Source organism: Cyprinodon variegatus, unplaced genomic scaffold, assembly GCF_000732505.1.
Source record: "Cyprinodon variegatus isolate N-32 unplaced genomic scaffold, C_variegatus-1.0 Scaffold1064, whole genome shotgun sequence".
NCBI lineage: Eukaryota > Metazoa > Chordata > Actinopteri > Cyprinodontiformes > Cyprinodontidae > Cyprinodon > Cyprinodon variegatus.
Genome location: NW_015151517.1, coordinates 8,978 through 36,277, shown reverse-complemented (window position 1 = coordinate 36,277; position 27,300 = coordinate 8,978). Strand labels below are relative to the sequence as shown.

The following is a 27,300-nucleotide window of genomic DNA, read 5'->3' as shown; positions in this document are numbered from 1 at the left end:
AAGAATTGAGGCAGTTCTGAAGGCAAAAGGGGGTCCAACCCGTTACTAGCATGGGGTACCTAATAAAGTGGCCGGTGAGTGTAGATGCATCTATACTTATGCTATGTTCAGGCTGCATGCTATGGAAGCAGCAGGAGAGCGCCTAGTGCTTCGTTTTTGATGCTTGTTCACACTAAGCTCACATGCGCGTCAAGAGCAGCTTTGACGCCCCTGAAGCGCGTCCAGTAAAGTGTATCCAGATGCGTCTGCTGCTTCTGCCGCTTCTGTGTTCAATGGCAGAGAGTGGCTTTGCTATATTTGCTGTTATAAGTGGGTAAAAAGTCGTTTTAATATGTTTTTAAATGAGAAAGTCCACCTCAAGATTATGATCTTGCCTTAAAATATTATTTCGTTGTCGGACCAGCACAAACCCATACACCAGCAGTGCTCTGTCACAGGAAATCCTCTTCAACAGCAGCCTCCGCCATCGTTCTGGGCAACTGGAAGGAAATGTTTGCATTATCATGTACATATTCCAAACTGCACACACCAGAATAATAAAATCGTACATATTTTGCTGGCAGGTTTTGACATTTTAAGTTAATATAAGTGTTAATAAACTGTTTCAGAGGAGTGATAATAGCAATCTGCATCAGGAGTGCTATGTCTGTCTCCCTGCCAGCTCCCAGATCTGCTTCTCTGATTGGTTGATGAGGCGCGTCGAGCGGCAAAAGTAAAATTTTTCCAACTCCAGCAGCAGCTGGTCATGAGGTCATGAGGCACCGCTTTAGTTGCTAAGATGCGTCAAGATACACTGCATGCTGAAACATGCTGCAGGACCTTTTGCTGCGCCTTGATGCGCATCAACCATTGACTTTTCATGTAAACCAGCCTCTCCTGCTGCTTCTGCAGCATGCGGACTGAAGGTAGCATTAGGCAGTGTTCCATTTATCTTTCTTACTTTTATGTTGAAAGGGTCTAAAAGGAACTCCAAATATTTCTCACTGGGTATAACTTGTTGTGTGTCCGCATCAGTGATTATTCAAGAATCCTGGTAATAACAGCCAGGAAAATCCCTTTATGAAGAAGACAACAGGCAGTATTGCTTTCTAGACAACTATGAAAAAGCCTGTTACAATTTTTTTTTTTAAACAAATCATTCAATTCCACCCCATTTATACAGATCTTCTATTTAAGCATTGTAATTGTTTTTTCACCCCCAAGTCTTTGATTTTAAAGCAAAGACAGAAATAGAAATGCCTGCTGGGATGTGCAGCCGTTAAAGTCTTGAGCCTCTGGCAGTGAGTCAGCAGCATTTTTTCCTCACCACTCAGAAACCAAAAGAAACAAACAAAAGAGGAATGAATTAGCAATTGTTTTGTGACCAACAGAAGGAGCGAGGGAATACATTATGTTTTCCATTGCTTCTTATATACTCCAATTTAACAAAGGCACTCTGGTTAGGAAAGGTTAGGCAACATTTTTATGGCATATTTGCTGCACAGACCTCAGATCTAGCAGCCATTTACTCTTCCTTACAATTTATAAACATTTCAAAGTATTTACCACAAGAAAAATCAGGGTTGATATAACTGATATTCAGTTGTAAACAGTGCCCCAACAGTGCCTGGAAAGCAATAATTATTGTACAAAAATAAACAAGTCAAAATTAAAATGGTATAGGCCTTTTTCTTTTGCTCCTTTTCACTTTTCAGTGGGTAGGTTAAATTTCACTGGCCACACCCAGGGAGGATCAAAAGCCCTTAAGTAGAACCTATCTGACAACATGAAGTAGGCCTGAAATCTCATAAGCATTATGCCCAGAGAAAACAGAAACAGATGAGAAACGAGGTAACCAATTGCTACCAGTCTGGGGAGACTGATATAATCCATCCATTATCACTTACCATGGAGAGAGTAACTCAACTAAAACATCTAAAGAGACACAACTTTGTAACTAAACTGAAAGGCGCAGAAAGGAGAACATCAATTAGAGCAACATTCAAGAGGCTCCTGGTAAGTCTGGAGGAGTTGTAGAGATCCACAGCTCAGGTGGGATAATCTGTTGAGAACTCTACGAAGCTGAGTTGCTAAATTAAACGGGTGAGATTGAAAAATGTTTCAGCCTATTTCCAACATGCTGTGTAACAGAAAATGCACGGCTCATATCATCTTAAGCACAGCATCCATATGCTGAAGCATAGAGGTGGTAGCATCATGCTGTGAGGTTGGTTTCCCGTCAGCGGAAGACATAAATCAGGATTTCCAATAAGGTCGTAAAGGAGCTTTGGTAAACCTCTCAATGTTACACCAATAATGGGTTTGATAAGAATCTTTTTGGAATTAAATTTCAGACCTTAATCTGTTTGACCAAGAGTGTCAAGACTCCCAAACACTCTGGTTCATTTTAACTTAACTTTAACTATTTTGTGAAGACAAATGGGCACTAATAGCCTGTATTTAAATGAACAAAGATGGGAAAGACTAGTCAATCATTTTAAAAACTCTTAAAAGGAAATTCAAATGTAATATTTCAGCAGTTTCCAGCTTTACGGTAACATCTAATCGTTGTTAGAACAAACTTGACTCAACTCATTTTAATTTAGTATTTTTTATCTGTGTAGAGATTTGCATGTTTCCCTTGTGCAGTTCTGTTTCTGGGTATTTTTGGTTAGAATTTGCCAAAAAAACACAGACTGGCTTAAAATGAGAAAGGCTTTGTGGTCTGGTGACAAGATCATTCTTTTTGGGTTTTAAGGCCAGACGGTTTGGCAGATGACCTGAAAACACTGGATTCAAGCTACAGGACAGAGAAGCATGGTGGTGCAAGAATCCTAATATGGGGATGTTTCTCATTCTGTGGTTGACCAAAAATAGTTTGACTTTATGCGCCACAGATGTTAAGAAGTTATCAGAAACAGTGACTTTCCAATAGTTTTATCATTCCCAGGAAACTTATTAAATGTTCAAACATTTGTTTAAACAGTACGAGATTTAAGATCATAAAGATGTCAACTGCTTTAACATTATTTCTTGACTTTTAGTATATATATATATTTTTTTTAGAAATTTCTTGTTTTTTTAATAGAATGTGCAGTGTTCCAAATATATGTTAAAGTACTGTTTATTTGAAGAATTTTGAGTTTTACTCATCTTTTTAAACAGTTCATTCTTCTTTACCCATTTCCCCATCTCTAATAAACTATTTTCTTTGCTCCATTTGACCATTCATCACATATGACTTGCATTATATTGGTCTTTAATGAAATCAAGGTTTTCAATGATGTTTCCATGTGCTAGGAATGAAAACAAAACAAGTTCTCAATGCAAAACAAGTTTTATTTCAACACAGGATTCCTTTCTTCTGCTGCACTCATTTAGTGCCAGGCACATTGACAGAGAGGGGACAAAGTGGCATCAGAATAACTCGTCTGGTTTAATGACAGGATGAAAAAGGCGATTGTAGAGGAGCCCACCTGGATTCAGGTAGGCTGCAAGCTTCTTCAGAGTTTACACGTCTTCAGCCGTTTTAATTTAAAACATAAAAAGAGGCTGACCCCAAAGCAAAAGAAAAGTATGTTCTCTGATAATGCAAGCAACAAGGACAGAGCAGAGAGGTACCTGCAACAATACATTCACAAACAATCAAAATGGAATTACTGCAAAGAGAAACATTTGGAAATCAGTCGGAGTGTTCATATTAGCTCCATTCTTTTGGCATCCATTCTTACACAGATTGTGCTTCAGCTTTAATCTTTTTTGCCTACTTGTTAAAGAAATATTAAGGCAAAGAATTTTTTTTATAAGGCATCTAATTAAACAGTCATGCAGGTTGAACGCTGAAACCGTAAGGATAAAGAGGTCAAAGATATCAAGAGAAAGTTGATTTTTTTTTTTTACAACATACAACTGATGAACAGATTCACACATCAATTTTAGGCCTTTAAATCTAATTTTGGAGATCTAGCCTTTATCCAGTTCACAAAATGAAAACCAACAAGTAACCGCACAGCTAAGTTTGATCATCATACAGTCATAGTGAAATACCTAGCAAGCTGACTGTGAGTGATTGTATCATAGCAGGATTCAGTTTGAGGCAGATTGATGAACCAAAAAAAAAAAAATACAGGACTCAGTGTGAAAAGTGCAAAGAAGTTGAAATCACAAATTCTAAATTGCATGTGGAGCACACCACCAGCAACAGAAAGAAAATCCTCAGGCATGCCTTGCATTGTACAGGTAATGATGAAATAACCATCGGGAGAGGAGAACAGGAATGAGATAAGCAAAGAAAGCAAACACTGAGAGAAGTGGTGCGCTCAGACCATCAGTAGAAAACCACACTGGACTTTCCTCCAGGTGGGTTGAGGACCCTGTTGTGAGAGCGAGGCTTAGGTCCCAGGTGAGGCTCATGCTTTTTGAGCGATGTCTCGTCAGGAAGTGGTGCAGCAGGCTTAGGCTCTGGACTGGCTGAGATGACTGGAGGCTCTTCCTTAGCAGGAGCAGGAGCAGGAGCCGGGGAGGCAATCTCCTCTTTCACTTCTGGCTGGCTGACTTTGGCTTCAGGTGCTTAAAGAACAAAGAAAGAAATGCTGCTTCATATCCATCACAGAGGAACCACAGCTGAGATCCAAGTGATTAAACATAATGCTATTATATAAAACTGGTTTTCATATACATTCTAGTTGTTGGGATGTAACACTTATGGCAGAATTTTGCTCTAATGCATTAAGGCTGCAGCATGGCAGTAAATGAATCTACTGCAGTAGTTATCAGAGGCCCTTTGTTTACTCTGAGGGAAAAATTCTCCTTTCTGTTCTGCTTCTAAAACTTTAGCACCACATTGTTTACAGTCTGCCTCAGACACAGAGAGGTCTCTACGATAAGTAGCAGGATTAGTGAAAGAAATAGCTCTGCTAGATTTAGATTCCTGAAAAGGAGAAAATCATTTAACCATGTGACCTAATGTCTACGAAAAAAAAATTACTTTGCTCTTAGGAATCATAACTAACCAATTATAAATATACTGCATCAAAACTGTATGAAGTTAATCATGTCATTTATTTACAATCATTTGATTCCATATTCATGAATTTAGCTAAATGATCTCCTGTATTTCACATAAGAAGTCACAGCATAGACTCACCTGGTGACTCAGGCTCAGGTCCCACACTTAGATTGTCCTGCAATAAAATCCAAGATATAATTTTCTTAATAAAATGAATGGGAGAAAAAGTATACAGATTCAGTGTTGTAGATTTGCAGAGAAACTACAAACAAATTAAACAGGTTAACAGCAAAATGTTTTCCAGTGGAAAATAAATGATAAAACACAGTTTATAGTGGCAGGTTTGAGAGAATATATGATCAAATCAACATTCCTGCAAATGTCAAAATCTTTTGAGGTGCAGCTTTTCAATTTCTCTTCTTTGTTCAAATACATTTAAATTTTCATCAAGGTTCATGTTAAAACCAAAATTATCAGTAAAGATGATGAGGAAGGGAAGAGAAATTTAGAGTTCAACCACTGCCTCCCTGAGCAAATGGTGCAGATTACCAGCAAATCCCATGACCAAATTAACCATGGTTCAGACACTGAAACTTTGTCAAATGCAGCAACCTAAGACGTTGCTATTTATCCTGAAACAGTGTCTCATATTTGACCCAGATTCTTCCAAGTTTATATGAAGGCACTCAAGCCATCAGTCAGCTGCATAGTCCAAAGGCTGCAGCATTTTACCACACAAAAAAACATCATGAATCTTAATGGAACTGAAAGCTGTTGAAATATATTGCCAATACAAACTTAATTTAGCCACTCCCTCTTCTATACATTTGGATTCTATTCTTAAATAAAGGGACAGAGTTTTGATTTGTTGAACTTGGCAATTTTTGCAAAAAAACTGGGACTTTAAATTTTTATTTCTCAAACTAAAGGAATTAACACAAAGTAAGGAAAGGACTGAAGTCAATCACAGTATCCTCGTAAGATCCTGACTGTCCAATACGTTCTATGACTGTAAGAAGGTTATACAAAGAGTCATATCAACCTGAAAGAAGAAGAAAATCTCCTGGTTCTTAAATCCTTTTAGATAAAAAGTTACTGAATATTTAGCAATGCAAAAAAGTTTTAATTAATTAACCAAACCTGCTGAATGTATGATGGGAAGTGAGCAGTGTGATCTAAAGCTGGGTTTCCGGCCTACCTTTGGCTTGTTTGGGTGGCTTCGGCTTGAGCTTTGTACAGGTGTGCTTTCTGCAGACCCAAATATGTTGCTGGTTGCTCCATAGGGAGGTGCGGACCTCTGTGGCTGAGCTGGTGCTTCGGGTTCTCCAAATATCCCACTACTCTTCCCACCTGCTCAAAGTCTCTAGTTAGTGACAGAAGTATTCAATCGGGACAGAAAATCTACTCAATTTCACATATCTCTGAATCTGAGATCATCCTTCTTAATAGCTGTTCTGTTTTGGTTTCTCTTATGAGTTTTCTCTTACTGTACCACCTCTAATTCTTATGTTGGTTGTCATATTTCACCTGGTACTAATCTGCATAATATAATTTGCTTATCTTTGCTATTGAAACACCTACTTCCCCCACTGAGGGACAATAAAGATGTTCCAATTTCTATCGACTTTCTTTGCGATAGAGTAATGAACATCTGTAACCCTTAAACGAGTTTCTATCAAAAGTTAGAAAAGCTTTAACACTTCAACGGAGCTCAGCATCTATTTGACTTTTAAAACATAGATGGGAAAATCTAGCAGGAAAGTTGTGAGCCTAACATGTAGGAGTTCTATTTATACTGGAACGATCACATCATGGTAACAACTTTCACACTTTCGGCTTAACCTTGGTTAGGTTTTCACCATCATCAGTTCTAAAAATTACAAAAAAAGCAAAGAAAAAAAGGTCTGACCTGGAGGATTGGTGCGTCTAGATACATTCTGGGGCTCTTCAGGCGGGGCAAAAACTTTAGAAGCCATCTTATTAGGTCGCCCTGACTGAGCATTATCCTCTTCATAGCCACCAAAGAGGTTACTAGAGCCCCCACCAGGAGGCCGCAGCACCCTGCATGGGAAAAAGAGTAAGAGCTCCTGTTGAAATACCTCTAATCTACATTAGATTTGAAAATATTTATTTAAAAAAGATACAGGGAAAAGCTTCTTATTATATATATTTTTTAAGTCCATATCACTAAACTAAGAGGCTGATTTATACGTCATTGCAGGGAAATGTAGAACCTTTGCTCATGCTTTTATTGCTAAAAAAACCAAACACACTGTTATATACGTTTTGAGTAACAATTACACATTGTTCCATATCTTTTTTTTATTTTATTTTTATGATGAATCAAACTTTATCCATCATAAAACTTGTAGCATTAAGGAATGTTTTCAGACTTTTAGAAGTCTCACAATAAAGGAAAGCATCTACTAAATGTACTGAGAACATGGTTTCCAGTCAGCAAAGCCAAACATCCCAACTGAACTACCAACATGCTTATGTTGATATGAGACAATTTAAATGATTTTTAATCTACATTTTAATCCTATGGAGCTTCTGTGCTGAGTAATTAGAACTGCACTCTCTTTTACACAAATGGTAGGACATCACTTCTACTCTATATATGAATAATGTATGATCAGAGATGACAGAAATGCTATGTAACATCCCCTATACAGTTAACCACTAAAACAACTCAGCCCTCAGAAGATGTTTTTCTGTATTTCATCTCAAATTGGATTTTAAAAAATCCTGCACAGTAGTAAACAATTTATATTCTGTAATTATATTCACTTGACTTTTTGTTTGTATAAATTGCCCTGCCCAAGAACATGGATCCTCTGTTAAGGAAGCAATTCTAAGAAATTGGCAGAGTCTAAAACTGCGATTGACATCAAGAATTTTTCACAATTCTATGATCAGGAAAAGATAAATATATCATGTGGTTTAATCAGAAAAAAAAGAGGTTCATTACTTAAGCCATTCAAAGAGTTGAGCTTAGTTTACACCAACGTTTTCATTAATTTTTCCCCAGTTCTTGCTACAACTGTTGTTTTGGATCTTTTCCTTGTTTATATATATATATATATATATATATATATATATATATATATTTTGTCTTTTAAGAAATGAGAAAAATTTCTAAAACATCAAATGGTCTCCTAATACAGTTCAGAAATGCTTAATCAGACCTAAATGATATACTAAAATCGTCCTCCCTACTTTTCAAGACGACATGATGACTCTTTTAAAGCCACCAAAAAGAATGAGTAGCCATTTTTTAGAATGAGTCTGGTTGAACAGTCACAAAATAGTCCCATATTTTAAAAAAAGAATAGAAAACATGTAATCTATCTGTATGGTGTGGCAGACAAACAGTAAACACAGCTAAATTACATGTTATCAAAAATATATATACTCATAAATAATGCTGTATGCGTGGAAAACATGTCCTAGTGAGTTTGACGCCATTTATAGAGGCTATAGCTACTATTTAGTGGATTTAAACCGCATTACTGTTTTCGAAAAACGCCGATGTGTATCAAGAGCAATGTGATCACGCTTGTATTGGTGAATACAAAAGAAGGAGCAGACTGAGGAGCATTTTCCACTTCCGCAGGGACAGACAACGCCTGGTAGGCTAGCATAAAGGCTATAAGACGCTTGAGTTTGACTAAAACAGTAATACTCATAGTATTTATAAAACTGGTAAATTGGTTTAATATATAATGCAAAGTTATCCTACAAATAAATATATATCGAAACTATAGTATTTAAAGATAATATAGTCAGGTGACGTTGCAAGAAAGCGGAAAACGTTGTCCGACAACGTTTATCAACCTTAACGGTTTCAGCTAAATTAGCTCTCAATTGGTATTTTTAATCACCTTGAACTTGGTTTTCCACCGGTATCCAATCCCTGGAACATGTTCGTCGAAGTCATACTGGTTTTGTTTGAACTACGCCAAGTTTTGAGAAAGAAACTTCTTCGTCCGCCAGTTAGACGACCAACAACTTCGCCCCCTGTCTGCGCTCCAACCACCAAACCTCCCAAAGAATTTGACCCGCCTAGTTGTGACGTAGAGAACTGTTATTGGTCAGCCTCCAGTGGCCAACGACGAGGTGCGCTCGATTCTATAACCACTGGAAAATGTTAACTAGATGATAGACAGGACCTATAGAGACGTTGATCAGCATTAAAATATTTACTAAAATCTCCTTATTATACTTGTAATATAGACACTTAAACTACTTTAGATGAATTTTAAGTATTACTCTTATATATTTGTAAACGTGTCTGCCATATTGTGAGTGGCAATTTCGCCTTAGCTAAGCATTAATGCGATAAATTTGTGTTAAAAAGAAGAACTAAAGCCTTTCACATTTAATCACATGCTTATTTCAGTACAAATTTTAGGCTTTCATAATAACATTTACTAGGTAAGGTTCTTCTTTCCCATTCCCTTTAAACTTGTGTTAAATGTTTCCATTAACAAGCTTTTCCTATGATAAAATTTTGGCCTATTTCTCTGATTCAGGTTTGTGGGCTGTCTTAACTTTTAAGCTCTTCCTGCACATTATTAAAAGTATTTTGGAAGATTTAATTACCAATTTCTAACGATGTTTTAATACATTTAAATACTGTTCCTGCTAGAAGTGCACCAGTGCCCCCTGCAGCAGAAAAAAAAAAAAAAAAAACAGCAACGGCCCCTTTGTATTTTAATTTTTTTTTCACAAGACCAATTGTTTTTTCGGATTCAATTTCGACTTTCTTTTTCTTTTTTTCTTTTTTTTTTTTTTTTACAAAATGCTGCTCAAAAATGTCAGCATGTTTGAATGACGTGTTACCCTGAAATCCATTCAGAGCCGTGCCTCCCTGAACCTCTAGTTGTCAGACTTTCCTCTCAGGAGGTTCTAGAGTCATGACGGGGCTTTAATAAAAGGTTTATTGGATATCTCTGTGCATCTATGTCTCTGAAAATAAACAAATTTGAAGTTTTAATAAGATAATATCCCCTATATTTTTTTAAGATTATATAGTAAAATGTTATGTATCATTTGGCCAGTTACTTACTAATAAAATAAATCTCACATTAAATTCTTTAGAACGCAGAACTGGCCCTCAGTGATTGTGTTTCCTGAAAAATGACACTCACAATATGGCGGAAACTTTTACGTTTTTTTTTTTTGTTTTTTTGTTTGTTTTCTTTTTTTTTTTACCCCTACGCCAAATCCAAACGCATACTCTAGAATCCGTTCATTAAATGTTTTGTTTGTCAAACCTCAATAATTTTCTGGATGGAACCTATTCTCAAAAATAATAGTTTCTTAAATATAATGTTACGATAACGACTAAAACAAAAAGGGAAAAGGCTTCTTTTTTTTTTTTTTTATCTGATGGGGCATGACAGGAAGGAAAATACAATTGGTTCTTTGTAGATCTTCCGTAAGCAATGATTGGGGAACGTTTCTGTCAGTCATCTTTCAAACTGCCGCCCTCGCAAATTGTAGGCCAATCAGAGCCTTTGTTTTGAGATGTAGTAGGCGGGACTACGCTGCTCCCCGGGAGCTGTCATCGGTACCAGGTTGAAGACGGTTAGCAATGCTAGCCTCCTTCTCGGTTAGGACAAAAAATTGGGAAGCTTCAACTTCAGGTAATTTTTAAACTCACTTGTATGTCATTATAAACCTAACAGAGTTGGAGTCTAGGCTAAACTGTACCTATCAATGACTAAGTTAAGCAACGTTTTAGTGTGTTTCAACGACTTAGCGGTAAAGTTGGCTAACCAAACAGCATTAGCAGCTATGCTAGCTAGCGCCTTCTCCATCGTCTTTTCATTTTTTCCCCACAAAGTTTAATATTTCACATTTTTAGAGCACAGGCTCTAAAAAGCTCTAAAGTTGACTTAACCAAACTTCCATTGCTTTGTTCACATTTTAATTTTATGTCAGGTCGTTTGGGAGAATATGGGAACATCAAAGCTCCTAAATCAAAAACCTGTGATGAAAAGTGATTTAAATTAGTTGATTAATGTGTTGTCAGAGTTTTGCTGAAATGCCACTGCATATAAGAAGCTTTTGGAGATGTTGATCATTAAACTATTGACACACAGTGTTTGTTTGTTTTTTTAATGATCATTATTATTTGTGATCATAGCAATGCATGGGAACTTTAAAACCAAGTTCATATTAAATCATTTTAAAAAATCTTATCACCCCTCCCCAGACACACAGAGTTGTGGATTATGTCTGATCAGCCAGAGAGAGACATTAAGGTTTTTACATATTTCCTTTCATGTTATAATAAATACATTTCCCCTCTTTATTTTCATATTAGACATTTTTCAGTATTTTTATTCATTTTCTTGCATTTCATATTTATTTAACTGCCATCTGTGCTGTTTTATTTGGTTATGATTGCCCTGTTATTGCCTATGATTAGATCAGATTTGATAAAATGACAGATCATTACATTGTAATTGTTATATGTCTGCTCTTCAATTCTATTTGTGCACACTAACTCTGCTCGAGGTAAATTTAAGAGGATTGTCAATTATATGTCGATAAAAAAAAATACTAACCATTTCATTTTAGCATTATGTTAAAAACTGTGCATTAGATAGATTAAAATGCTGAGATGATTAATTGTGATCGTGACGTATTCTCAAGTCTTATTTGCAACCATGACTGTAACAATCACCGTATTTTAAATGGGCTCCAATGACTGGAGCTTTGCTAAATTGTTCATCTATTGTCGGTGGTGCATATTGAAAATCCGCAAGTTGTTTTTATATTTGAATTTGCTTAATTTCTGTTAAACTCAGTGAGTAAATGTTGCTGATAGAAAACAGTTGAACTGCGCAGAGTTCAGCTCAGTCGAAGCAGGAGCAAGGAGAGAGGGCAGACAGCAGAGGGATCGCTTTCGGCTTTATTATGCTCAATTTGATCGCTAATTGCCAAGCAAAGAGGGAGGACTCATGGTGAAGAGAAAGAAGACGTGTTCCACCTCCGAAGAGCTCGATAATGGGTAAAAATCGGGTTGAAATAAATACTTTATTTAGAGGTCGAGCGCAGCGAGGAGATCTCTTGTCGTCGTTCCTGCAGGGCGCTAAACTGAAAAGCGCTCGCATTTGAATTTAGTTTCATTTATTACGATGTTATTGCACGTTTAAGACTAGCGGTTCTTGGTAAACCACCTCCACTTTTCGTTGAATGGTTTCATGTGCTCATTTTAACGTATTTTGGGTTGTATATTTTATAAAATTTGTCTTGTTTTGACGGGACTGAAGAGGGGATTTGAAACAAACAGCGGCGGCCATGTTGAGAGACAGTGACCGTCGTCTTTAGAAGTTAATTTCGCACAAGGCTTTGCTCCTGATTTGACAATTTCCCCTTGAATGTGTTCTTGGCAGCATGACACTTGGCTCCAGGGAGGCAATCGGTGTCGATGGGAAGCGGAATCCGTCCAGAAAGCCCGAAGGTTGCGACGAGGAGGAGAGCGGAGAGCAGGCGAGCGACGAGCGCAGTACAAAGGGAGAGGAGCGAGTGGAAATTCTTAATCCATCAACCACGGGTCCCAGCTCCGGTCCGACCACGGTCCTACCCGGGTCCCCACCGAACCGGACCGGAGCGGGTTCGAACCAGCAGCCCCAGAGCTCCGCGGAACCCGCCCCTCCGTGTCACGACCAGCATCATTTTCTGCGATCGAGTGTCCGACCTCCCAGCAAACGGATACGGAAGGATTCAATCGGATCCACCATCAATGGGCACGGCGGGGCAAAATCGAAAGGTACAGTGGCTGATCAGCTCAAAGGCAAGTGGGCATGGGTTGGATCAGTAGGTGGTCTGCTCTCTAACCTTCCAAGCTCCGCTTGTAGTTTATCCCTAAGGTCAAAACTGTGAGTGTTTTGTTGCTTTTTAATCCGGAGGCACTTGCAGTGTTTAACTCAGGGTGAACTTATGACAGCTCCATCCTTTAAGCTGCAACATCATTCTGTTCAAAGGAGGAGTGGTCACAACTTATATTTTTATCTGGGTCTATTTTCAGTCACACTTTCTCAGAAATGGAGCACAGTGTCATAAGGACTGATCTGCAGAAACATGTTGCAAATCCACTTTGGACATGAGAGTAATTACAGGAATATACAATATATATAAACGTTTATTTATATCAATAATTCCTCTTTTATCTAGGATGAAATAATGTATAGATAGTATAGATAAAGTTAAGGTATTTGACTTATTATAGTTTAGGCTAATAATGCTTACTATTAGGCAGATAATTAGGACTTCTTATAAAGAAATTCAAGCCAGTATGTCCACGTACTCCACATCTACTGCTTCTTTTGCATGAAATACTGCATCAACTCATCAAAGTCATCAGCTTGTGGCTCAGCTCAGGTTGTGGCCTTCAGCTCATCTGCATTAGCCGTTGCTGTCTGGTTTCCTGATGGGGTTAATTTGAGGTGAATTCGTTATCTAATTAAGCATAGTAGCAGTATGGTATTTAAGTCGGTAGTTTGATTTATTATTTTATTTTTTTAAATAAAAAATTGTAAAATCACACTTCCTCAGACACTTAATATCTAGGTTTTGATCCATCGATTCAGCCAATCACAGCGGACCATGTGTTAGAGTTGTCATTTCCAGTTGTTGTTGTATTTTACTTTCACACATGTCCACAAAAGGTGCCGGCAATAAACTGTGTTTTCGGTTTATTACTATGTTATGGCTTAGTGAATGATTTAGTCGGTCCGACCCTCACTGCTGCCAGGAATAGTAGTAAAATCAGGTGTATTGATGCAGTAATGCTGGGACTGCACAATATTCAGACAAAAGTTCATCGTTGTATCATTGCAGAATATTTCTATGAGGGAGTAAACTAAATAAATCCACTTTTCCTGCACTACCCTTGATGCTTTTTGTCATCAAAATATTCCAACTATTATTCCTAAATTCCGAGCATTTGATGAACTGATAAGGAGAATGAAAGGAGATCTACTGGGACGCATTTATTCTTGGCAAGTACAGGTTTAATACACGGTGCCATAACTATAATCACCCTCTAAATATTGCTGCTGCAATGTTAAACAGCTGACTAGGGAAATAAGCTATTGATTTCTTTTTTAAAGCCAACTTGTTTTCAAATACTTTTTGAAATTTAAGGATTTCTGCTTGTATCAGAGTAATGAACCCCATTTTCCCTGCCTCCTTTCTTGTACTAAATAAAATTAGCCTTCTCTATATTAATGTATGTCAATAAGGAATCATTGTCAAGTTTTTTTTTAACCAATTCAAAATAACCACAGAAAGGTAGTGCTTGAAGTTAGACAGGTTTGTTTTGGCTCTTATGTCATATTTTCTTTTGAAAAACAGCTCTGAAAGCTTCTTGATGAAAGGAATGGCTTTGCTTTAACAAGTTTAATTGATGCGTTTTTCTCTACTAATGAGGCAAATTTATTTGACATTTAGACCAAAATAACTACTAATTTATTTATAAATTCACACACATGATTTTTTGTAGGGCTCTATTTTAAGCCTCCGCCTGATTCCCACAAATGTATTCGCTATAGTAAACAAACCCAATTTCTATGTGAAGTCTAGTTTATTTAGCATCCTATTTCTGCCATGTGATCTGAGATGGTGTGTTTTAATGACACCTGGCGTCGTGTCTGGTGGATTTGGCCAGTGGATTCCACCACGCAGTTTGTTTTGGACCAGCTCACCACAGGCCTGTTTGAAGGGATTGATTGCTTTTCCTGCCCTGCTCACTATTACTTTACCACAGAGATGTGAAGCTCTTCAGGTCGAACACTGTAATCTGCGGCTCTGGAGGCATTTATGTTAACATCTTCCCAATCACCTACTTGATTGCTTTAGATGTGTTTAACGCTGTCAAGGAGGGATATTTTTAATGGGGTTTTTTTCTCTCTCTCTTTTTCTCTCTTCTGTGCATCACAGGGGCAGAAAACGGTTCCTCCTCCCATGGGGCTGTGGGACAGTCTGTGGCCAGCTCAGCAGCAGGAGTTTCCAAGAACCCAAAGGGCCAGGGATCTGCTGAGAAAGAGGAGCCAGGTGGAAACCAGAAGCGAGCGCGTCGGCAGTGGGAGTCGTGGAGCGCTGAGGATAAAAACAGCTTCTTTGAGGGGCTTTATGAGGTGAAGACCGACACCAAAGTATATTTGCGAATTCCTTGCGTGATTCAGTTCCACACTAATCTTTGCTGCTCCAATCATCAGCATGGGAAGGACTTTGAGGCCATCCAGAATAATATCGCAATGAAGTACAAAAAGAGAGGAAAGCCAGCCAACATGGTGAAGAACAAAGAGCAGGTCCGCCATTTTTACTACCGCACCTGGCACAAGATCTCCAAACACATCGACTTTGCCAATGGTGAGCTTCCCTCTCTAAATTACAACCACAAATAAAATCCAAAGCAAAGGGAAGTCTGTCGAATCTGAAGGACATCTAACAGCTCATCTAAGCTTTTCTGTGCGTTGAACCCATCCGGCTGGAGATGTCTGTAACTTTAAGTTAAATGGTGATGATTCAGCTGGAGTATTGATTTGAGTTAAGGTCCAACATGTTTATGAATAAGATGTGTGTATTTATTTTGGGTATTTTTACAATACAAACATTAAACATGAATCTACTAAACAGGTTCTGTATGACATTTATTCTCTTTGGAGAGACTCTAAACATGAGATAGAAATGTTCACTAGATAAGGCTGAGGCCTCGTCACTTGTAGCCTCCTTAGCTATGGTTGTTATCTTTACCTAGCATACACAGTTCTTTTTGCTCCAGACATGTGACTTCTGTCCCTCTTTTCTTTACAGTTTACTCCCGTGTTTTGAAAAAATCTTCACAAGAGCTGTACGGTCTTATCTGCTATGCCGAGCTGCGCAAAAAAGTTGGAGGATGTAAGTGGAAGTTTGTATTTGCAAGCCTTCAGCTGTACCACATTTCTTGGGGTAGCAACAGAAACCTGCAGTTGATTTTATGTGATTAGACCATCACAAAGTAGCATCTGAGTGTGAGGTGTAAGGAAAAGGACACAGTAGAATCAGAAAAGTTTGTTATAATCCGTGAACCCCATGAAAGACAAACAGGAAACGCATCAAACGTGCAACAAGGTCGACCTAAATTGGTCCAGACACCTGTACATCTTCCAGAACAAACTCTCTGTTTGTGGCACCATCAAGCTCTGGGAATGCTTTTCTTTAGCAGGTGCAGAGAAGCTGATTAGAGAAAATGGGGAGAATGATGGAGCTTTATATGGGGTAGTTCCTTTGGGAAAGTCTGCAAAAAACCTTCATAGGCATCATTTATCATCAGTCACTTTGATCTGTCTTCAGTTTTCCTCCTGTTAGCTTTTAATTTTAACCTGCTTGTCTATAATGTTCCTTCTCATCTCTTGAGACAACTCTTTCCTTCTTATCCTCTGGTTCATGTTGGGTGTGGCATACACCATGTCAACAAGCAGAACAGCGACTACCTGTAGCTCTATATATGGACCCAATGACTGATTACAAGATTTAAGACACCTGTGATGCTAATTAGTGGACACACCTTGATTTAAAATGTTCCTTTGGTCACATTATTTACAGTCTTTTCTAGTCCTGAATTAAACCTGGCATTCGTTGTAGTTTTTTTTTTTTAATCAAGCAACGTCTGACTTTCATTTGTTTATTTTCATAAAATAATTTTATTTATTAACACGTCACCACTAGGTTTTTCTTTTTAATTAAACAAGGCTTACCAACCATTTTTTTCCCGCATGTTTGTGTAAGAGTGGCCTAGTTCAAGTCCAGACCTGAATCTAATTTGACATGAAAAATTTTGTAACAGATGTTTTTTATTAATTCTCTCTTCCAGATGCACACAGCTTGCTCTTCAAAGTGTTGAATGCCATCCCATTGTTCGTTGTAAAACAACCAATTGCTCTTAGTTAGGAGACCCACCTTTTACCTGTAAAGGTGTTGGTCTATCACAAAGTAATCAAATGAAATAAAGTTTATTAAAACATAAAATGGTAGAAAACCTTATGGGCCCTTTACACATTGTCAAGGAGCTGTGTATTGATTTTTTTGGCAGGGACTTAAGGGATATGATTAAACCTGTAACACCTGAGGGACAAAGACGTCATTAGCTCTCTGGCTTTCTGTTTTGTCTTTGACAGTGATGGATGAGAAGAACGTCGCAAAGCTGAATGAACTCATCCAGCAGGGGTAAGCCTTCGTCTTCGGTTTGTGTGATGAGGACATTCAAGATGAGTTAAATGAACTAAAGAATTACCGATATCTTCGTAGGGCCACCACTGTGCGCTCCAAGGGGAGAAACCTACGGATCAAAGCCCCCATGTGCCGAGCACTGAAGAAACTATGCGATCCAGATGGTGAGCTTTGGACGTAACCAAAAAGCACATTCCGCTTATGCAGAATAATTGAAAGACAATCGATGTGAATATGAGAAACAAATATTAAGGTGGGGGCGGGGTTTTGGTCAGGAAGCATGCTGATTTCATTTCCATGGTAACTGAATAGAAAATGGGGATGAGCAGAGATGGAAATTATTGCTTCCAAAATGAATCCATCCCCATCTTTTTTAACATTTAATGTGTTTAATTGTTCGAAAAAATGGGGGGAAAAACAAAACTTCCACTTAAGGGTAACAATGAGAGAGTTTATGGAAGAGGTTGTGTTCATCTCTGGTGGTTTGTCCTTTTTTCTGCAGGGGTGAGTGATGAAGAAGACCAGAAGCCAGTGCGCCTTCCTCTTAAGGTGGCGGTGGAGCTCCAGCCACGCAGTAACCACTCCTGGGCCCGTGTTCAGAGCTTAGCCCACAATCCCCGCCTCAGGTAGGGGATGTCAAAATAAACCAGTCAGTCTAAAGTTTTGCATGTAAAGTTTCTGTCCTGTTTATTCAAACAAGCCTGTTAATCTGGTGTCAGGTTTCCCTGCTGCTCCTTAGCTTTAATTCCTGTTTTTTTTTTTTTTTTTATAAATAGATGTGATTCAGTAAGTGCTCATGTTTAAATTTTCCTGCAGCAAAGATCAGTGATTCATGACCTTTTAATTTTTGGAAAGGAAGCGGTTTGATTTCCTGTTTTCTGACTATTTTCATCTAGTATTTGAGCAGGTCCCTGTCGGTAGCGCTGGCATGCTTTGGAGCTTTATACTCCCATTTAGAGCCTTATATACACCAACTATGGGCATGAGGCCCTGTTCATTTTTTACTTGTATAACAATTTATTATATAACTTTTATATTTCTCAGTGGAAGAAATAAAATAACAGACCTTGTTTATTTTATAATCAGGAATGGGTAAAACAAGTGAATTTTCTTGCATCCACACTGAATTGTATTTTGGCTGAATATTTTAGCCTCTCTTTTTAGCAGAAAGGATGGAGCTCATTAGCAGCCCTTATCATTATTCTGTTTTATGGACAAGAGGGGCGGTCTCCTCTTCAGTATTTTTAATTGTTGCCATAGTGCTACATCTATAGGCCTGTTTATATGGGCACAAGTAATCACAATAAAGGCTCAGTTGGAAAAAAAAAATAGCTTTCTTCTCTGGCTGTTGTTGCAGCATCTTCCAGCCTGGGTTGAGCCATGGTGGTTGCTGTTGTGTTGGTTAACCATGCGCATCCTTTTATCCTCGGGTCAGTTTGAGATCAGTGCTCCAACCAGGCAATGATCCTAAATCCAGAATCAAATCATTGTTTGGGAATGATGAAAGTAGGCTAAACCTTTTGGACTCCATTCCTGTTGTAAATCTATCAACTACACTAAAAATCTAGGATGCAGGCAATCTGGGAACCCTGCAAATATAAATGAGCTTCTCCAGTTTTTAGAGGAGCAGTTAAGTATCCCCCTTGAATTAAACCAAAAGCTTCTTTGTAGCTGCTAAAATAATGGGATTAAGGGAGGACTTGCTGAATGTGTATTTATTTGTTGCTGGTTCTTGTTTTTAAATATCTTATGACTTAATCTTGACTTTTTTTTTTTTAGAACACAGACTTTTTTTTTTTAACCAAATCTTCTTGTTGTTTTTCTCTTTTCCGACAGGATGGTGGTGGAGCTCCACAGGAAAGTCTCCTGCCTCATCGAGTACCTGAAACAGAAGTGGGCTTACCAAGACCAGCGAATTGTATCCTAAAAAACATGTCAAGGTTTGCAGGTTGTTTTTAGAAGACTTACTTTCTCCTACCGTGTGTTGTGCTTAACGTTGACGCTCCAGCTGAAGAGTCTCATGGAGCGGGAGGCTCTAGAAGGCAGCCAGTCCAGTCCAGACTCTCCCAGCAAAGCCCAGCAGCAGGAGCTCACGCTCTTCCCAGCAGAGAACAGTGCCCTGACTACCCTGCCTGGTGTGGCTCGGGTGGTCCACTCCAAGGCCTCGTGCACCGTCCACTGGTTAGAAAGCGGCAAGAGCCGGCCCAGTGTCAAAGAGCTGCCGGCGGTCCAGATCCTGGGCATCCAAAGTGCGGCGCCTCTTCGAGGGGGCAGCAAATCTGGACGAGGAGGCTCTGCTGCTGCCAGCGCTTCTGCGGCGGCTAACCCTGACCCATCACCAGACGGTTCTGGAAAGCTGGAGGAGAAGAAACCTCCACCGTGCTCCGTTTCCTCTCAGCAGACTGTGACTCTTACAGAAGAGGGAAACGGGACAGTATCTACAGAGACTGGGAGGATATGTAGTGCAGTGGAGGACAATGGCAGCGAGGAGTTCCTATCAGATCAGTGCAAAGAGGAGCAGAGCACAGGGATCTCCTCAGATCCAAATGCAGCCAAAGCTGCAGTGACTGTCTCAGAGGAGAATGTGTCACAGGGCTCTTCACCCCCAGCAAAAGAACGGACAGTAGAACAGATCAGGGAGGAGGGGTGGAGCGCACGCGATGCAGAAAATGTTACCCTGGCTGAGCTCTACCTGATGTTTGGGAAGCCAGGTAAGCTGCAGCTGGAGTACGAGTGGCAGCCGGCCGCCGCTGCTTCCAGCAACCAGGAGAACGGAGCAACCTCAGAGCCACCTAAGCCCCACAGGACGAACAGGGTGTTACGCTGCTTGCTAAAGCTGGTTTCCACTGAGATCAATCCTAAACCTCTGGTATGAATATAAACCTACCTCCTATGTCTATTTGTAACTTTATACATAGATGTTCCTGTTTGTCTGCAGAATGACAGATAATCAGATTTTTTGGGGGGGATGCTTTAGATTAGAGAAGCCCAAATGAGCCAGAGGGTGAAGACAAAGGCTGTCAGTGTTGCCTTTGGTGCTCTCCTCTGCAGTAATCCTCCACGGGTTTAGATTAGTCATGATTCATTGTAGCCTGGTTCAATCTGCATCACTCTTGTCGAAACCTGGACTTGCAAAGTTGGCGGAGCTGGATGCTGTTTACTGACCATCAGTGGTTTACCTTTTTATCTGCAGGTTTCAGAGGTGTGCTCCACAGCCACGTCGCCTCTGAAGACCAGCCAGGAGGAGCAGAACCAGGCTCTAACGCCTCCAGGAAAGAGCCCAATCTCAGGTGTTCGCAGCCCCAGCTTCGGCCGGACCCAGGCCTCTGTCCGTGGGGCCAGGACCCTCCCGCCAAACGCAGCTGCCTCTGGTATTTCTGACTTTAAAGGCACTGATCTGACAAATGTGTTAGGATGGAGTAAACATGAAAGTTAGATTTATTGGAGACCCCTTCAGGCATCCTGCTCTTGCTTCCTTTCCCCAGGTGGGCGTAACCTGCCTCGGTCTCTGCTGGGGTCAGCTGGTGACACGGAAGGCACCGTGTTCGCCGTTCCCACCACGCTCCCTCCCAACAGCTCGCGACACAACAGAATGTTCTCTCCCAACAAGGAGGCTCAGCTGGCCTTCAGGCAGCAGCTGGACTCCATCAGCGTAAGTCCCAGCAAAGCATGGCTTCCACACCCAGTTACATGCTTTCCAAACTAACTCTGCTCAGATATTCACCTGTTTGCTCTCCCCCTCAGATGCAGTCAGATCTTTTCCTTTCCAGACAGAGAAAACCTCGGAACAGGCAATTTCGGAAACCTCTAGTAGTTCAGGTATTAGCGGGAAGACCTTATCTGCCCTGGACAGATCATTGGAAATACATTTCTTTCTTTATTCAATGTGCTTTCTTGTTATCATTGGCAGCGAACGCTTCTCCCCAGGACAACAGGGGACACTCCTCAACACGTCTGCTCCTTCTCCATCCTCTCCAACTCCTCTGCTACAGGTACTTTGGAGATCATTTGTTCTGATAGGGATCTCTGTCTTTAATTGTTTCCAGTTCTCAGTAGTTGATCCTTTAAACTGCTTATTTGTATGTCACAGTTAAATAAGGGACTTGATTTTCTCTTTGTCATCGCCAACAAAGTGCTTGCTCTCTCACTTCCTGTTTCCTCCACCAGGAACTGGATCCTTCCGGCCAATCAACACTCGCCTGGCTCCGTCCTCTCGCCCTCCAGTGACCAAAACTTCGCCTCCTGCGTCCGGCGGCTCCACAGTGCCCAGCCAGCTGTCCAGTATGAACTTTTTTATTGTTATCCTTTTTTTATTCTAAGGTTTTATTACACAGCTCACCGATTTCAGTTTAGGTCTTCCTGATGTCCAAATGTGATTCTTTTTGTATCTGACTCTTGGATTCTCTCTCAGGCGCCATCGACCTGGCAGCAAAGACTGCCGGCATCATCCCTGTCAGCCCCTGTGGGGAGTTGGATTCCCCTGCTGTTAACGCCGCTCTTCTCCCAACAACACCCACTGTTGATGCTGCAGCAGACTCTCAGCTCCTGCAGCAGAATGTCCCCGAGGTTTGTACGCCTACTGTTCATACAATAACACCTCCCAGCTGAGCTCATTAAGACATGATGCAAAAGATGTGATCGCACCCTCCAAGGAGAACGGATTTTTTAATGTATACTTCAAAATAAATGTTGATCTTTTGAGCCACTCTACTCATTTTTCTTAGACTTTTAAATTATTGTTATCCAAAAACTAGCTCTAAACGATGCCCTCTTTTAGATGAATAACTGTATCATATTTTCAACAGAACGGTCTACCTCCTCCATCTCCTGGAGCCACAGGCGGTGGGGACTCCCTCCTCTCTCCACCCAGCGTCGTCTCACTGCTGGACATCTCTCTGCCAGGCCCCCCGGAGGAGGCCCTCACCCCTGGAGAACCTCAGACACACATTAGCGACTCCATAATCGAACTAGCCATTAACTCGACAAACTACGGTACGTCTTGACGCCCTAAACTCCTTCATACTTTGCCTCCAAGCAGACAGATGTACCTGCAACACCTGAAGTGGTTTTGGTTAATAACTCCTTCACTGTCAAACCTGTTTGGAGACCTGAGAGATCCAACATTCCTCTGTTCATATGTGGGCTGTATCACACGTTAAGAGTTCTCTGGAAATCATTCCTGATGATCGTAATCTATTTGATACTTTTTTTTTTGATACTTTTGATGATTAAGTTTAATAAAGGTGAACAATTCTCATCATTTGGCCAAGTTTTTAACGAGAAAATCCAGATGGATGTTTGTTCTTCGCCAACCTGTCTGTTTTGAGCCAAATCATCTCTTAAGTTTTGAAGCCTTTTCTACTAGAATTATTCATAAATCACATATACCCCATTTACACTTCTCTTCAAAAACTGTGCCGGTCCGAGCTCAGTAACTGAGATAACTTATCGTGTGTAAATGGAAAGCAAATTGAATTGAATCGAGCTAGACACAACTGAACCGAGCTAACTGCAGACCAGTTCCAGAGGTGGGCTCGGCTCGGTTTTTCCCTGGCTCGGTTCTCTGATAACAAGAGCGCTTGAGCAGAACGAGTCATCTCCGTCTGGCTGCACATCCCGATTCACACTCCATTCCAGTAGTTGGCGGTAATGCCCCTCTGGAAGTTGCTTGCCAACCAACACAAAGCAGAAGAAGAAGAACAACTATAAACAAGAAAGGAAATCTTCTCCATGCAACATTTTGATTTTCTGATTCCCTCCTTCTTCGTCTTCTTCTTCTTGTGTTTTATGGCGGTTGGCAAACAACTTTTGGCGCATTACCACCACCAACTGCTTGATTTTCTCCTTCAATACTGGCAGTAATACCGCAGATCGTCACTCGGAGGCGACAAGTCGAGGAACCGAGATAGCGTGATGTGTAAACGGTCATCAGAACCGAGCTCGGCCTGGTTAACTGATCCAAGCTCGGACCGGTCTCGGCATGGATCGGTTTTCAAAGGGTAGTGTAAATGGGGTAATAATCACGGTGCTGATTACAGTTTTTTTTTGTCTTTAAATCACTTACAAGGAATCACACCAAAAGCAAAAATACCAGATTAAATTTACTGTAAAATGGATTACGGAATAAATAGATGGAAATTAAAAAAAATCTTCCCATGCAAGTTTTTTTATTCTTTTCTTTTATTAGTCTTGGTGTTCATGTAATGAGAAAAACCGTGAGCCTCTAATCTGTTGATGTGTTTTCCAGCAGGTGAGGAGGCCGCCCTCTCTCCAGCCAAGCTGGGTAATGCAGACCCCTCCAAGCTGTTGGCCTCGTCTCCCTCCGTCAGCCCGTCCAGAGGATGGATCCCGTCTCCCAGCCATGACCCTCAGTGGTACCCCAGCGACTCCTCTGACTCCACGCTGGGATGCCTCCTTTGTACGTCTGTTTTTAGTAAACTTTTTCCTCATCTGGTCATAATTTAGAGTTAATCTAATTGAATTCTTTTCAGAAAAGCTTGAGCTTTTTGCATAAGAGAGAATAAAACCTGACAAGCTGTATTAGAAAAACAAACCTTTGAATGCAAATCCTCTTATTTGCTTTCCTGACTGTTCATTGATTCCTCTGCTTTTTTTTTTACCCTTTCAGCTAGTATGGTTTCCCCTGATAAGAGCAGGCGTACCGCCCTCACCCCCTCCGGCCCCTCGAGCGGCACAGCCCTGCTCGGCCCTAGTCTCCTGGACTGCAATTCCCATGACTCCTTCCAATCCCGTGGCCTTCCTGATGTGGCGGAGGTAAATCTGCACCTTAATTTGAGAAAAGCAATGTTCCTCATCTCGTTTCCTTATTCATACATCCTCAGTTCCTCTCTCCAAGCTATCATCTCACATCTCAGTGTGAGAAAAGATGGTGGCATCCAGCAGGACAGAAGTGACTCATCACTGTTTAGTGTTAAACGCTAAGTGATAGTTTTAGACTTGAATGTTGCTAGGCAGACTCTATCTAATAGGAGATGTTTATGCAAAAATTGGGCTTAAATGTAAGTCAAACAAAGTTGCTGCAGAGGTAACCCCAAAGATCTAAGGCTGTATTTGCATCTAACTCTAGAATATTAAATAGTTTGGTTAGTGTGATCTTTATTAAGAACAGAAGGGCTTTTTTAAATAACTAAAATGCCTCCTCTACGCTTCTTAGTAAAATGTTTTGATGTTGTCATGGTTTGGTTTGCAGATGGACTCTCAGCTTGTCTGCATGATGAGTGAGAGCAGCGTGGACTATATCGCTCGCTTCAATGACCTGGCTCAGGAGCTGGCCGTCACCGAGCCCTCCATCCCTCCTCCGTGAGGAACAGAGCCATCTGGAGGACACAAATCACTTTGCCTCCTCTTTGGATGAAAGCTTGGTCTCACCATCAAAGCCATCCCTGCCCTGGAGTATAAGTGCAATAATAACGGTGAAACCTGAGCTTTGGTTTCCCCTGAACTCTTCTTTAAAATAAAAAGAAAAAAACACCCTTTAAAATCAACACTTTAGAGGAATTAACGTGTTTACAAAACACCACCTCATGTACATGATAAATACTATGCCATATCTGAACAAAAGGTTTTCACCAGTCATGTCTCATCCTTTCCTGTATGTCTGTGTTGTTTTGTTTCTACTCTTATATTAGACCCGTAAAATGTGGAAATCCAGCAAAATGTGCAAAACCTGACCTTAAAAGTGGTTAATTTATGTTTTTTAACAAATGGCAGCGAGTAACTGGCTAATTAAGATGAGGTACTCGCTATAATGAAGTTGTAATGTAAAAACCAGCGACAGCATCTTCTCATTGTGCCCACATTTCAGGCGTTATTCATCTCATATCGGTCCCAGTATTTTTGGGTGAGATTCAACAGTGCTCCCTTTGAGCTCCTTTTGTTTTCTTACAGCCACTCACCAAATGGCAGCTTAACAATTAACTCTGCTGAAGTGATATTTTTGTAGCTACTGGCTTGAAATTACACAAAAAAACAACAACATTCATTTCAATAGGATCATTTAAAAAGGCAGTTTTATTTTGGAAGTTGGCCGAAAAGTCAATTTTGGCTTCTTTCTTAACCAAACGCTTGTTTTTCGTGTGTTTTTTTTCCAGCTCTGGAATAGTTTTTAATCATCAAATACTTATCTTAACTCCAACATGCTCCTCTTTTGGCTATGATTACTTTAGTTGTTATTTTCCCTATTATTTCAGATTGTTTTCTGCAGTTAGTTTAAGCGTAAAGTGTAAAGGCGTGCAGTCAGAAGAATGTAACTGGATCAAACACTAAAGCCATACTAGCTTTTTAGCTTAACAACTCCCTTAAGATCAACCCCCCTCTGACTGTTATTAAAAACACTATTGCTAACATTAATATGATTGGCTCTTGAACGTCTTCGTCCCTTAGCATTATGTCATTCTGGTTAAAATAACAGCTTCCTCTATCTGTGCAGTTTCCACATACAGTTTTTGCAACATGCATCCTGCTGTTAGCCCAGACTGGGTGCAATCAGGGTTCATACATGCCGTAGTCTTGTCCACAGCATCATTCTACATTAAGAGTGTAAACTACAGGACGGCTTTTTACTATCATTCCACAAAAAGTAATTCAGAATGCTTTGCTTTTCTATTAGCTCATCAGTAGCTTTGACGTCACAAAATGTAAAAGCTCTGACGTGTGAGATATCTTAGCAGTTTCATTTTGTGACACTAGAGTCTATATAAGGAATAAGAGGCAGGTTTTATATTTTATTCTGAAAGGTTTTTGTTGTTTTTTTCTGTTGAAGGATTTGTACAAATGTCAATTCCAAAATTCTCTACGCTTGTGTAACATAATGTAAAATTGATATTTGGACTATTTATTAACATTTCTTAAAGTGTTTTTTTTTCTGTTTAACTTAATATTAAGGTGGCATCTTAAAAGGATAAACCTGTTTTAAGTTTTGTAAGAGCTGGTTTTATTACATGTATAAAGATAGATGCAACGTCTTGTTTTTTCTTGTCTTTATTGTGTGTCATTTTGATGGCAGCGCAGATATGGGATGGTTTCAATCAGAAGACTACACCAAGACATTAAAAATGGCCCAGAATGTAGCTGGTCTTTGCAGAGCTTCCATTTGCACTTGTCAATATGCATCACAGGGTGTTCCCTGACTGTTCTGAGCAGGCATAAATCATGCAGTAGGATAAAGGTAACAGCATAACTACACCAGTACATCGTGTCTTTTCAACTGAAGCAAACATCTATAGCAGGGGTGTTCAAGTCCAGTCCTCGAGAGCTACTATCCTGCAACTTTTTGATGAAACCATTTTTAACACACCTGAATCAAATTTGTGGCTCGTTACCACACCTCTGCTGAGCTAAATGAGGGGATTGAGGCTTTAGATTCAGGTGTGCTAGAGAAGAGAAGCATCTAAAAGTTACAGGATGGTAGCTCTTCAGGACTGGACTTGAGCACCCCTGATCTACAGTAACTGACAGGTTTTAGATATGGAGACCCATATGAGATTCTGTGTACAAAGGGCTCAAGCACACACCTCCAAATTGCATAAGAGGCTAGTTGTTGGCAGGTTAAATGATGTCTTGAGATTTATATGCTGCAGCCTGACTGCAGTCAAAAGGCCTGGAAGCAGGGTGTGCAGGTGGAGCAGTGCTTATCGCGCATGACCCATGTATGGAGACCTTAGTCCTCAACTTGGGTCACCCGGGTTCGATTCCAACCTGTGGTCCTTTACCGCATGTCTCTCCCCCTCTCTTATTCCACCTTTCCTGTCAGCCTACTGTCCATAAAAATGAGCCACTAGTGCAGTAAAAAAAAAACTCAAGGCCTGGAAGCATATTTAGCATGAAAGGTTATAAAAAAAACAAACAAACCAAAAAAATACATCAGGATTTAGAGCCCGAATATAAAAAGCTTTGCCACAAGATTTCATTGGTTAAAGATGGCAGGCCTTAATCCAATGTAAAGCTGTGAGGGAGACCCGAAAACACCAAAAAAAAAATATATATATATTAAGAGTTTAAACTTAATATAGAAAAAAGAAAAAAACAATCACATTGTTTAGATAGATCAATTATTAGTATCTGTA

At 40.0% G+C, this 27,300-nt stretch overlaps 2 protein-coding genes across 4 annotated transcripts; one reads left to right on the top strand and one right to left on the bottom strand.

Moving 5' to 3' along the window:
* Nucleotides 1–3,741: 3,741 nt before the first annotated feature.
* hn1l (hematological and neurological expressed 1-like) lies at nt 3,742–9,055 on the bottom strand. The gene is made up of 5 exons (XM_015400000.1): nt 8,872–9,055; nt 6,897–7,048; nt 6,186–6,337; nt 5,126–5,162; nt 3,742–4,548 (listed from the first exon to the last, which is right to left on the bottom strand). Exons 1-5 carry the CDS (start codon nt 8,925–8,927, stop codon nt 4,307–4,309), a joined length of 639 nt encoding a protein of 212 aa, XP_015255486.1. The 5' UTR covers nt 8,928–9,055; the 3' UTR covers nt 3,742–4,306.
* Nucleotides 9,056–10,550: 1,495 nt separating this feature from the next.
* Nucleotides 10,551–25,205, top strand: cramp1 (cramped chromatin regulator homolog 1). Of its 3 annotated transcripts, none has more exons than XM_015399995.1 (20): nt 10,551–10,638; nt 12,397–12,773; nt 14,945–15,141; nt 15,223–15,376; nt 15,821–15,904; nt 17,164–17,212; nt 17,294–17,379; nt 17,718–17,841; nt 19,052–19,133; nt 19,224–20,084; nt 20,409–20,586; nt 20,701–20,867; nt 20,960–21,034; nt 21,126–21,207; nt 21,383–21,496; nt 21,627–21,781; nt 22,021–22,207; nt 23,463–23,633; nt 23,844–23,989; nt 24,426–25,205. In XM_015399995.1, the coding sequence occupies exons 2-20, from the start codon at nt 12,398–12,400 to the stop codon at nt 24,537–24,539; spliced, it is 3,402 nt and encodes a 1,133-aa protein (XP_015255481.1). In that variant the 5' UTR covers nt 10,551–10,638; nt 12,397; the 3' UTR covers nt 24,540–25,205. The 3 variants fall into 3 exon arrangements, with proteins under 3 accessions (XP_015255481.1, XP_015255480.1, XP_015255479.1); XM_015399994.1 differs by lacking the exon at nt 10,551–10,638 and adding an exon at nt 11,869–12,011 and having other exon boundaries at nt 23,466–23,633; XM_015399993.1 differs by lacking the exon at nt 10,551–10,638 and adding an exon at nt 11,869–12,011.
* The last annotated feature ends 2,095 nt before the right edge of the window (nt 25,206–27,300 follow it).

What these genes read in the sequence shown, in the direction of transcription:
- hn1l (XM_015400000.1), bottom strand. Translation starts at nt 8,927, where the DNA reads ATGACTTCGACGAACATGTTCCAGGGATTGGATACCGGTGGAAAACCA. An exon ending in TAGACGCACCAATCCTCCAG is followed by an intron (nt 6,338 to 6,896) that starts GTCAGACCTTTT and finishes GACTTTGAGCAG; the next exon opens with GTGGGAAGAGTAGTGGGATA. An exon ending in GCCACCCAAACAAGCCAAAG is followed by an intron (nt 5,163 to 6,185) that starts GTAGGCCGGAAA and finishes ATTTTATTGCAG; the next exon opens with GACAATCTAAGTGTGGGACC.
- cramp1 (XM_015399993.1), top strand. Translation starts at nt 11,962, where the DNA reads ATGGTGAAGAGAAAGAAGACGTGTTCCACCTCCGAAGAGCTCGATAAT. An exon ending in GAAACTATGCGATCCAGATG is followed by an intron (nt 17,380 to 17,717) that starts GTGAGCTTTGGA and finishes TTTTTTCTGCAG; the next exon opens with GGGTGAGTGATGAAGAAGAC. An exon ending in AGATCAATCCTAAACCTCTG is followed by an intron (nt 20,085 to 20,408) that starts GTATGAATATAA and finishes TTTTATCTGCAG; the next exon opens with GTTTCAGAGGTGTGCTCCAC.